The following is an 11,743-nucleotide window of genomic DNA, read 5'->3' as shown; positions in this document are numbered from 1 at the left end:
CATGAGCGCGGGGTGGGAGGGGGGGCGGGGAGGGGGGCGATTGGAGGGGTCTGGGGGCGCCTGAGGCCGAACCATGGCGGGGATCGGGGGCCGGTAATGAGGGGGCGCGTTGGGCCGAAGGACAGCGCCGTGGGGGGAGCCGGGAGGCTGAGGGGAGAGAAGGCAACCTGGCCTGAACCATTGCGGGACGGAGCGGGAGGGGCTGTCCTGGGCTGAACCACATTGGAGGTGTGGAGGGGGCATCGTGGGGGGAAGCCGCGGGGAATGAACCATGGTTAAGAATGGGGGAACCGTGATGAGGGATGAACCACTGCGGGGGGGACAGGACATCATGGAGATGAAGTAGGATTTTGGGGCCCCATCATAGAGACGAATCATGATGGAGGGGGTCCCGTCATGGGGACGTACCGTGGCTGGGATGGGGGGGAGCTATCATGGTGCTGAACCACGGGTGGGGGCAAAAGGGCACCAGGCTTGGGTGGGTCGTGATGGCAGCCTGGGTGTCTGCACCGTGATGAGGACGTGAGGCTGTCATCCCATAGCCAGCCCAGGAGAGCTCCTTGTGCCCCAGGGCGTCCCCAGGAGGCTGCCTCACCATCTGCAGGAGGCGTTTGTGGAGGACCCAGCCGCGTTTGCCCACACTAGGATGGCAGCTGCAAGGCGGGCACTGAGGTGAGCAGGGTGTGGGTGGTGGTGATCACCCAGGAGAGCAGCTGGGTCCTTCGGCAGGAGCCAGGAGAGCAGCTGGGTCCTTCAGCAGGAGCCTCGGTGGAGCTGGGGTTGTGGTGGAGGCTTGCATCCTCCCTCATTTAACCCACTGTGATGACATCTCACAGTCCTGAGCAGCTGTGGTGCCCTTTGCTTCCCAGCAGCAGCCTGCGCCTCGACGCCATCCCCCGGCTGCTGCCACCCATCACCACCTCCATCCGCAGCAGCTCCAACCGTGCCTCCGTTTGCCACCTCCACCGCCAGCATTACGGCCGGCTCTACACCGTCCTCCTGGTCAAGACTGACGGCTCCACCATCCACCTCCGCTACAAGGAGCCGAAGAGGATCCTCATGGTGAGGCAGGAGGCTGCTGGGGCAGGCGGGGAGCGAGGCGAGGCCCCTGGGTGAGCCTGACGCTGTTCCCCCACAGCTGCCCCTGGACAGCAGCACGCTGCCCGAGGCGGAGCGCAAGGCGCGGCTGCGGCGGCAGTTCCCCGGCAAGCCCAAGGTTCAGGCAGAGGAGACCTTCGAGAGCATCGACCTGGACACCTACAAGAAGTTCTGGAAGAAGAAGTGAGGATGTAGAATAAAGTTCTAAATAAAGGCAAGAAACGAGTTACGGAGTGATGGTGGTTGGAAGGGACCTCTGGAGATCCAGCCCTGCTAAAGCAGGGTCACACAGAGCAGCTTGCTCAGGATCACAACGTCCACACAGGTTTGGGAGACTCCACAGCCTCTCTGGGCAGCCTGGGCCAGGGCTCCAGCACTCTCACACCAATGAATCATCTTCAAGTGGAACCTCTTGGGTTGCAGTTTGTGCCTGTTGATCCTTGTCCTGTTGGAGGGCATCACTGAAAAGAATGTGGCCCCATCTTGCTCCCTGCCCTTTAGCTCCTGTTGAGCATTGACAGGAGCCCCTGTCAGGCTGCTCCAGGCTCAGCCGCCCCAGGTCTCAGCCTTTCTTCCTTACAGAGATGCTTCAGGTCCCTCAGCATCTCTGTAGCCTCTGCTGGACTTTCTCCAGTAGTTCCCTGTCTCTTGAACTGGGGAACTCAGAATTGGACTCAGTTCTCCAGACTTTAGAGCAGAGCAGAGTGGGGAGGGGAATCTTTTCAACCTGCTGGTCACACTCTTCTGAATGCACCCCAGGAGACCACTGTCATTCTTTGCCAGAGGGCACCTTTGTGGCTCACGGGCAGCTTGCTGTCCCCCAGCACTCCCAGGTCCTGCTTCCCAGAGCTGCTCGGCAGCAGGTCAGCACCGCTCTCCTGTGAGGGTGGAGGGGGCTGACTGCTCCCCAGGGGCAGGACGCTCCACCCGCGCCTCTTGGGGGTCATGTGCTCGCCCTGGCGCGGCTGCCTGGGGGCACTTTGCCTGCCTTTGGTCACGGGGGGTGACAGCGCTGCTTCCTCCCCCCCGCCTTGTGCGGCGGTGGTACCGCCCGCTTCTCAAACCGCCAGCTGTGTCCCCCCCTCGCGGCTGAGCGCGGTGGTAGCGGCCGGGGGCGGGGCGGGAGGGAGCGTGAGCCGCGCGGAGCGCGAGGTGCGTGGTGATGGGGGGGGCAGGGGGGGACAGGGGGGAGCTGGGGGTGCAGGGGGGGGGGCGCTGGTGGTCCTGCGCTTAGCAGCCGCCTTCTTCTGACCTCCCCCCCCTTCTTCTGACCTCCCCCCCCTTCTTCTGACCTCCCCCGCCTTCTTCTGACCTCCCCCTCCTTCTTCTGACCTCCCCCGCCTTCTTCTGACCTCCCCCTCCAACAGTGGGTACAGGCTCCGGGTGTGCAGTGACCCCCGGGGAGCGCGGTCACGCTTCCCCCCCCAGGACATGCACCCCCGCATCCCCCCCGCAGGGCGAGCAGCCACCCCCGGGACGTGAATCCATCCCCTCGTAACCACCCCCCCCGCCCCTGCAACCACCCCCACAGGACGTGTATCTCCCTCCCCCAACCGCACCCCCAGGACGAGCAGCCACCCCCAGGACGTGAATCCATCCCCTCGTAACCACCCCCACAGGACGTGTATCCCCCTTCCCAAACCGCACCCCCAGGACGAGCGACCACCCCCCAGGTCGTGCAATCATCCCCCCCCCCCCCCAGGCAGTGTAGCCACCCCCCAGCCCTGCAAGCACTCCCTCGGGACTTGCAGCTGCGCCCCCCCCCCCCCCCCCTTGCACCGCTCCAATTCTGGGCTCTGCAGCCTCTCCCCCCACCCTCTTCCAGCCTCCCCACCCCTCCCCTCCCCAGATCTGTCCTTACCCAACCAGGTTCTGGCAGGGGACCCATTTGCTTCCCCCCACCTGGAGGGTTCCCCCCAGCTGGAGGTTCCCCCCAGGGTTGCAAAGAGGAGGGGTGGGAGGGGACACACACAAACGTGGGACGTGACCCCCATGCCTTTGCAGGGCACCGGCACCCCGGCTGTGACACCGGCGTGGGGTCTGGCAGCATGTTTGGCTCGTCCCGAGGTGGGGTCCGGGGGGGCCAGGACCAGTTCAGCTGGGAGGATGTCAAGACGGACAAACAGCGCGAGAACTACCTCGGTAAGGGCTCCCCTTGACCAGCCGCCCTCCCCAGCCCCACCTTCCCTGCCCCCCAGCACGGCGCTGGGGTCCCAGCGGGGTGTTCTAGGTGTGAGGGCGTTTGGGGGGGTCTTGCTCTCCGACAGGGAACTCCCTGATGGCACCAGTGGGCCGCTGGCAGAAGGGGAAGGACCTGACCTGGTACGCCAAGGGCAAGCAGGAGGCTGCCACCCCCATGTCCCGCGAGGAGGAGCTGGCTGCTGTGCGCCTGGCTGAGCAGGAGGCCATGATGGCAGCCCTGTGAGTCTGCACCCCCAAATACACGGGGTGCAAAGCATCACCCCTCCACACCCAGTCTGCACAGAATCCCAGCCTGGTGGGGGATGGAAGAGGCCTCTGGAGATCACCCAGGCCAGCCCCCCTGTTACAGCAGAGGCACCCACAGCAGGCTGCCCCAGGGTCATAATATCAGAGTGGGGTTGGAAGCTCTCCACACCAGCAGACTCCACAACCTCTCTGGGCAGCCTGGGACAGGCCTCCAGCACCCTCACAACAAAGAAGTTTCCTTTCATCTTCAGATGGAACCTCCTGGGTTCCAGTTTGTGCCCTCTGCCCCTTGGCCTGTCCCTGGGCACCACTGAGCAGAGTCTGGCCCCAGCCTCTTGCTCCTTGCCCTTTGGATCTTGCTGAGCATTGCTCAGCTCCCCTCTGGGGCTGCTCTTCTGCAGGCTTTCAGCCCCAGGGCTCTCAGCCTTTGCTGCTCACAGAGCTGCTCCAGGCCCCTCAGCAGCTTCCCAGCCTCCCCTGGACACTCTCCAGTAGTCTTTTGAACTGGGGAGCCCAGAACTGGACCCAGTCCTCCAGATGTGGCCTCCCTAGGGCAGAGTAGAAGAGGAGAAAAGCCTCCCTTGCCCTGCTGGCCACACTCTTCTTCATGCACCCCAGGAGGCCCTTGGCCTTGCTGGCCACAAGAGCACATTGCTGGCTCATGGTGAACTTCTCCAGCAGGTCACTCCTTACCTGTGCTGGTGCAGGGGGTAATTCCATCCCAGGTACAGGACTCTACACTCCCCCTTGCTGAACTTCATGAGGTTTTCCTGCACCCAGCTTCAGCCTGGCCAGGTTCCTCTGAATGGCAGCACAGCCTGATGGGGGTGGGGGTCAGCTGCTCCTCCCAGCTGTGCATCATCGTTTTGGCTTTACAGGGGCTACAAGAACGTGAAGAGGCAGCCCACTGGCCTCAGCAGGGAGGTAAGAGGGGCACCACCTGTCCCCCCAGCATCACCCCATGCCAGTGTCCCCATGCTTGGCTCTAGGTGACTGCTGTGAGGGTCACAGGTCGTTCTCCCCACACACAGGACCTAGCTGAGGTGTGCAAGAGGGATGCTGCTGAGCGGGACGAGAAGGACGTGGACCGCTTGGTGGGCCTGGGCAGCTCCAGGTACTTGGCTTGGGGGCAGGGGGTGAGCCTCACACCAAAACAGCTCATGTCAGGGCAATTCACAGACCCACAGACTTGTCAGGGTTGGAAGGCACCTCAAGGACCAGCCAGTTCCAACCCCCCTGCCATGGGCAGGGACACCTCACACCACAGCAGGTTGCTCACAGCCACATCCAGCCTGGCTGCAAACACCTCCAGGCAGGAGGCTTCCACCACCTCCCTGGGCAGCCTGTGCCAGGCTCTCACCACCCTCCTGGGGAACAACTTTTCCTAACATCCAAGCTGAATCTCCCCATTTCTAATGTAGCTCCCATCCCCCCCAGTCCTATCACTCCCTGACACCCTCAAAAGTCCCTCCCCAGCTTTCTTGGAGCCCCCTCCAGCTGCTGGAAGGCCACAATGAGGTCTCCTCAGAGCCTTCTCCTCTCCAGCCTGCACAACCCCAACTCCCTCAGTCTGTCCTCACAGCAGAGCAGCTCCAGCCCTCTGCTCCTCCTCCTGGCCCTTCTCTGGACACCTTCCAGCCCCTCCAGATCCTTCCTGGCACAGAGGCTCCAGAACTGGACACAGCTCCAGCTGTGGTCTCAGCAGAGTGGAGCAGAGGGGAGAATCCCCTCCCTGGCCCTGGGGCTGTGCTTCTCTTGCTGCAGCCCAGGCTCTGCTTGGCTCTCTGGGCTGCAAGTGCTCCCTGTTGGCTCCTGTTGAGCTTCTCCTCCCCCAGCACCCCCAGGTCCTTTTCTCCAGGGCTGCTCTCCAGCCAGTCCCTGCCCAGCCCATATCGAATCAGTTCAGTTTGTTCTGGCATTTTCATGCTTGCTTGTGGTTTGGTTTCTCGCTGGGTGATGTCTCAGTGGCAGTGCTGGACGGCTGATGCTCTCCAAGGAGGACAAGGAGGCAGCCAAGATGGGACTCTCAATCTTCACGGTAGGCTGACATCCTCCTGGGGAGGAAAGGGATGGAAAAGGGCAAAAAACCCCCAAATCCCTGCCCTGCCCTCAGGATGCTTTGGTTAAAAGCCAACCTGGGGGTTGTAGCACAGAGACCTGCAGGAGCTGGAAGTTTTTGTTGTTTGGGTTTTTTTCCCCCCTGATCTAACTGAAGCTTCATTTAATTCTCTTTGACATTTAATCTCATCTGAATTCACTTCAGTGCTTACTAATGCTATTCCTTGTCCCCAAGGGTAGAATGGAGTGGAGTGGAGTGGAATGGAATGGAATGGAATGGAATGGAATGGAATGGAATGGAATGGAATGGAATGGAATAGAATAGAATAGAATAGAATAGAATAGAATAGAATAGAATAGAATAGAATTAACCAGGTTGGAAAAGACCTTTGAGATCATCCAGTCCAACCTCTCACCCAACACCATCTGATCAACCAAACCATGGCACCAAGTGCCTCAGCCAGGCTCTTCCTAAACACCTCCAGGGATGGGGACTCCACCACCTCCCTGGGCAGCACATCCCAATGGCCAATCTCTCTTGCTGGGAAGAATTTCTTCCTCACCTCCAGCCTAAACCTCCCCTGGCACAGCTTGAGACTGTGTCCTCTTGTTCTGGTGCTGGGTGCCTGGGAGAAGAGACCAACCCCCACCTGGCTACAACCTCCCTTCAGATAGCTGTAGAGAGCAAGAAGGTCTCCCCTGAGCCTCCTCTTCTCCAGGCTAAGCAACCCCAGCTCCCTCAGCCTCTCCTCCCAGGGCTGTGCTCCAGACCCCTCCCCAGCTTTGTTGCCCTTCTCTGGACACCTTCCAGCATCTCAACTTCTTTCCTAAACTGAGGAGCCCAGAACTGGACACAGGACTCAAGGTTTGGCCTAAGCAGTGCTGAGCACAGGGCAGAATGACTTCCCTGCTCCTGCTGGCCACACTCTTCCTGCTGCAGGCCAGGATGCCCTTGGCCTTCTTGGCCACCTGGGCACACTGCTGGCTCATGTTCAGCTGCTGTCAACCACTACCCCCAGGTCCCTCTCTGCCTGGCTACTCTCAGCCACTCTGACCCCAGCCTGTAGCACTGCCTGGGGTTGGTGTGGCCAATGTGCAGCACCTGGCACTTGGATGTGTTCAATCTCCTGCCCTTGGACTCTGCCCATCTGCCCAGCCTGGCAAGGTCCCTCTGCAGAGCTCTCCTACCCTGTAACAGATCAACTCCTGCCCCCAGCTTGCTGTCATCTGCAAACTTACTGCTGATGGATTACATCCCCTCATCCAGATCATCAGTAAAGATACTGAACAGGCTGGGGCCCAGCACTGCTCCCTGGGGCACACCACTGGTGCCTGGCTGCCAGCTGGCTGTGGCACCATTCACCACCACTCTCTGGGCTCAGCCTCCAGCCAGTTCCTCACCCAGCTCAGAGTGCTGGAGTCCAGGCAGACCACATCCACAGCCTGCCCCACATCCACCAGGCAGGCACCTGGGCACAGGAGGAGATCAGGTTGGTCAGGCAGGACCTGCCCTTCCCAAAGGAGGGTTTTTTCCCCCTTTCCAAATCCCAGTTCTTTTTTTATTGAGTTTTAATCATTCCCTCCTCCAAATTCAGTTTCATTTTTATTTCATTTTAATTCTTTTTTCCCCCCTCAATTTATTTTCATTTTTAAAGCACTGAAGCCCTTTTTTTTCTCCTGTAATCTCAAGCTGCAAGCTCATGGACTCCTTGCTGTCTTTTCCCCCCTCTCTTCCAACCTTAGCACCAAAAAGTCTCCAGCAGCCCTGAGACAACCACCTCCAGGAAGAAGCTGGAGAAGGAGGAGAAGGTGGAGGAGAAAAGGTGAGAACAGGGGGCAGCAATTTGCTGGGACCCCACCAGAAGTGGCCTGTTTCAGGGGGGTAAATGCTTCCATGGCTCCTGAACCACCTGCAAACCCTCTGCTTTGCCCCAAGGAGGGAGATGGGGCTGGGGATGTGAGAGGGGGGGACGTGAGATTGGGAGGAGCCAGAGGGATGTGCAGGGCAGGGATCCTGACTGAGCTCTCCCCTGCAGACCAGAAAGTGGCAAGAAATCCAAAAAGGAGAAGAAGAAGAAGAAGAAGAAGAAACATAAGAAGGAGAAGAAGAAAGACAAGCAGCACAAGAAGGATGCTGCCCCCTCCTCCTCCGATTCGTCTCCAGAACGAGATGAGAGGTAGCTGGCTTGGGGTGGGGGCTGAGCCCTGCTCATGGGGCACCCAGGCTGGGAAACTGGGAGGGGGTCTCAGCAGAGCAGAGCAGAGCAGAGGGGCAGAATCCCCTCCTTCCACCTGCAGTCCAGGATGTTGTTGCTTCTGGACTGTGAGAGCACAGGACAGAGCCACAGAATGTTAGGGGCTGGAAGGGACCTCCAAAGCTCCTCCAGTCCAACCCCCCTGCCAGAGCAGCTCACACAGGAACACATCCAGGCAGGTCTTGAACATCTCCAGAGAGGGAGATGTGACACTGCCAGGTCATGCTGAGCTCCTCATCAACCAACACCCCACCGAGTCCTCCACAGGGCTGCTCTCAATCCCTTCATCTTCCAGCCTGGATCGATACCAGGGACTGCCCCAGCCCACGTGCAGGACCTTGCACTTGGCCCTCTTGAACCTCAGGAGGTTCACACAAGTCCACTTCTCAAGCCTGCCAAGATCCTTCTGGATGACCCTTCCCTCCAGCATGCTGAGCACACCACCCAGCTGGCTGTCCCCTGCAGACTCTGAGGCTGCCCTCAGTCCCATGTCACTGACCAGGATGTTAGACTGACCCCAACACCTTCTTTTCACCCCCATAATCCCCTCATGGGTGTCCCCAGTGGCCCTTCTGTCTCTTACCCCTCCACCCAGCAGGAGCAGGGAGGGGATTGTCCCCTGGCACTCTGCTCTGGGGAGGCCACACCTCGAGTGTTGTGTCCAGTTTTGGGCACCTCAGCACAGGAGAGCTGTGGAGGTGCTGGAGCCAGGGCAGAGGAGGGCAGGGAAGCTGTGAAGGGCCTGGAGGATAAATCTGATGGAGAGAGATTGAAGGAGCTGGGGATGGTTTGTGTGGAAAAGAGGAGGCTGAGGGGAGACCTCACTGCTGTCTACAGCTACCTGAAAGGAGGTTGTGGAGAGGTTGGTGCTGGTCCCTTCTCCCAGGTAATGAGTGACAGAAGAGGGAATGGCCTCAAGCTGCCACTGGACCTTAGGAAACACTTTTTCCCCAGCTAAGGGTGGTGGGACTGCTTCAGGCTACGCCTTTAAGAGTCAGCTGCAGGGACTGGAACGTGCTGCCCAGGGAGGTGGTGGAGTCCCCAAGCCTGGCTGTGTTCAGAGGTGGTTTGGATGTGGTGCTTGGGGCTCTGGTTGCAGAGCAGGGTTCTGGGTTGGTCCTGAGGGTCTGCTCCAAGCCGAAGGTTTCTGTGATCCCCACAGGCACCACCGGAGGAAATCCCACCCCGAGAGGCGCCCTGAGCCCTCCCGGCGCGGCCAGCAGCGTGGGCAGGACACAGACTCCTCCGGCAGCAGCTCGGGCTCTGGCTGCAGCCCCGCTCAGCGCCCTGCCCCTCGGCGGCGGAGCCGCAGCCGGGACGCCCGCGGCCGGCAGCCGTCCCCGCGGCACAAGGGCAGGAAGAGGAGCAGGAGCCGCAGCAGGTCCCCGCCGGCCCGGGGGCTCCGGCAGCGCCACGACACCGACTCGGAGGGCTGAGGTGGAGCCGTGGGGGGGTATGGGGAGGTCTGACCGAGGCTGTCTGGTTGCTAAGGTTATTCCATTCAAGACGAGCTGCAGCTGGGGGTGCCGGGGCTGAGCCTGGCGGTCGGTGGTTCCAGTGCTCCCCTGCCCTGCCTGCAGCTCCTGCCTTCAACCCCAGGGCAGCACCAGCAGCTCCCCAGCTGTTGTCCCCAGCCATGGTGGGGGACAGAAGGTGCCTGGCCACCCTTCTTGCTGCCTGGATTTCTCCTTGCAGGGGGGATGCAGCACAGGGGGTGCTGCGGGGTGGGCAGCGAGGTGGCTGCGGCTGCGGCTGCGGCGCTGGCAGTGCTGCAGGGGCCTCCTGGTTCTGCAAAGAGACTTTGGGTGCAGCTAGGAATCATCATTCATTACCAGTTTTAATACCTTCTTTCAGTGCCTCTGAGGAACTTGTCAGCCAAGTGGCTGGAGGGGAGTTGCTTTCCTTAAAACACTCCAGTTCATCATCTTGCAAAATAAAACCTGGGGCTTCCTGCGCTGCTGGGAGGGGTTTGCATCTTGGACCTGCTGGCTTTGGGAGGGGCAGGCTGTGGGGCTCTCCCTGGGGCCACTTCTGCTCTTCATAGGGTGGGGGATGCTTTTCATGTCACAAGATTGGTCTCTGGAGGGTAATGGGTGCTCCCCATGGGGCTAGACGTGCTCTCTGTGGAGGAGCGATGCCCTCCATGGACTAAAAGTGCCCTCAGAGGGCTATGGGGTGGTGGGTTCTTCACAAGGGGCTAGAGGTGCTCTCAGAGGGCTATGGGTGTTCTTCATGGGGTGGTGGGTTCTTCACAGGGGGCTAAAGGTGCTCTCAGGGCTATGGATGTTCTTCATGGGGTGGTGGGTTCTTCACAAGGGGCTAGAGGTGCTCTCAGGGCTATGGATGTTCTTCATGGGGTGGTGGGTTCTTCACAAGGGGCTAAAGGTGCTCTCAGAGGGCTATGGATGTTCTTCATGGGGTGGTGGGTTCTTCACAAGGGGCTAGAGGTGCTCTCAGAGGGCTATGGATGTTCTTCATGGGGTGGTGGGCTCTTCACAGGGGGCTAGAGGTGCTCTCAGAGGGCTATGGATGTTCTTCATGGGGTGGTGGGTTCTTCACAAGGGGCTACAGGTGCTCTCTGATGTCCTCTCTGGGCTGTGGGTGCTCTGGAAGGGCTATGGGTGTTCTCCACAGGGTGATGTGCTCCCCCTGGTGCCACACCTGCTTCCCATAGGGCTGTGCATGGAGCAGTGATGCCCACCTTGGGCTTTGGGTGCTCCTCAAGTGTTAGTCTTCTCCACAGGGTGACGTGTTCTCCATGGGGTGAGAGGTGCTCCCCATGCTTTGCACAGGGCTGCACATGCCCTCCATGGGCTCCAGGTGATTTCCAAGAGTCCTGGGTGTTCCTCATAGGTTGATTCCCCATGGGATGCACATCACCTACATTCCATGTGGCACACACACGAGCAGAGGAGAACTCAAGATGCCACCTTGAAACCCCCCAGGAGAGGGCAAAGCCCTGGTCAGGCTGCTCCAAGGTGGCATTCACCTCACCTTGTCCCCAGGAAGCTTTTGACTCAGGCACAGTGTGTCCCTGGTGGAATGTGAAGTGGAGGTGGCTCCATCACCCCAGGCCTCCTGTGGGGGGGCAGAAGACACCCCAGGGAAGCTCACACCCTGGAGTCTGTCCCCGTGGCTCCTGTGTGGGGATGAAGCAGCCCACCCCCTGTGGGGAAAGTCAGGATCTGAGAGTCAGGCAGCTATGCTCAAGGGTGATGGACGTTCCTTTGGGTTGAAAAGGAAAGGAACCTGCCCCAGTTCAGGGCAGCAAGGAGAGCCTCTGACGTCCTCCCTCAGCACCTTCTGCAGGGGTTTGTCTTGGGCAGGTCCAGCCCAGGGTGGGGCAGGGAGCAGCAAGCTCATGCAAGATGTGAACCCCCCAAACACGACTGTTCCTGTGCTTGGTGCACCAAGCAAGGGGAATTGGAGCTCAATGAACAGAAACACTGATCCAGCTGGACAGGGTTGGCCCAGGCCGCCCCGGGCTGGGCAGTGCCAGCTGCCCCAGCGGCCGCGCCGAGCACAAGGGCCTCGTTTGTGCCAGCAGTGAGGCAACTCCTCCTGCCTGAGACAGGGGCTCTGTGTGTCTGGGTGGACAAAAGCCCTGGGTGGGGACACACCCAGTGGACTCGGGGCGCTGAGCTGAAATAAAGCTCCTCTGTGCCCTTCCCCTCCCGGGCTGCCAGCACCTGCTTCACCCCACCGGCGCGGGCAGCGAGAGATGCTGCGGGGAGCCTGCGAGCTCTGCTGCTCCTCCTCCCCACCCCAAGGGGAGGCCTCTGGGGGGAGTTTACAACCTCTTGGTCTGGGCAGCTGCAGCCCCAAATGCAGCCCAGGGACCCCACACATGACTGCCCATGTAGCACAGGTGGGGTAACCCCTGA

At 60.3% G+C, this 11,743-nt stretch overlaps 2 protein-coding genes across 3 annotated transcripts; both read left to right on the top strand.

Annotated features, from left to right (window-relative positions):
- Nucleotides 1-39: 39 nt before the first annotated feature.
- MRPL55 (mitochondrial ribosomal protein L55) lies at nt 40-1,323 on the top strand. Its single transcript, XM_068145845.1, has 4 exons — nt 40-93; nt 543-672; nt 837-1,062; nt 1,139-1,323. Exons 2-4 carry the CDS (start codon nt 647-649, stop codon nt 1,283-1,285), a joined length of 399 nt encoding a protein of 132 aa, XP_068001946.1. The 5' UTR covers nt 40-93; nt 543-646; the 3' UTR covers nt 1,286-1,323.
- Nucleotides 1,324-2,217: 894 nt separating this feature from the next.
- On the top strand, nt 2,218-10,700 carry CUNH1orf35 (chromosome unknown C1orf35 homolog). Of its 2 annotated transcripts, none has more exons than XM_068145838.1 (9): nt 2,218-2,250; nt 3,103-3,240; nt 3,366-3,519; nt 4,425-4,470; nt 4,578-4,660; nt 5,512-5,584; nt 7,295-7,427; nt 7,641-7,781; nt 9,022-10,700. In XM_068145838.1, exons 2-9 carry the CDS (start codon nt 3,147-3,149, stop codon nt 9,393-9,395), a joined length of 1,098 nt encoding a protein of 365 aa, XP_068001939.1. In that variant the 5' UTR covers nt 2,218-2,250; nt 3,103-3,146; the 3' UTR covers nt 9,396-10,700. The 2 variants fall into 2 exon arrangements, with proteins under 2 accessions (XP_068001939.1, XP_068001941.1); XM_068145840.1 differs by having other exon boundaries at nt 7,348-7,427; nt 9,022-9,376.
- The last annotated feature ends 1,043 nt before the right edge of the window (nt 10,701-11,743 follow it).

Source organism: Melanerpes formicivorus, unplaced genomic scaffold (assembly GCF_026170545.1).
Source record: "Melanerpes formicivorus ecotype bairdi unplaced genomic scaffold, bMelFor1.0.p_v2 SCAF_13, whole genome shotgun sequence".
Taxonomy (NCBI): domain Eukaryota; kingdom Metazoa; phylum Chordata; class Aves; order Piciformes; family Picidae; genus Melanerpes; species Melanerpes formicivorus.
The sequence above is the reverse complement of the archived record's forward strand: the minus strand, read 5'-3'. Positions and strand labels throughout refer to the sequence as shown.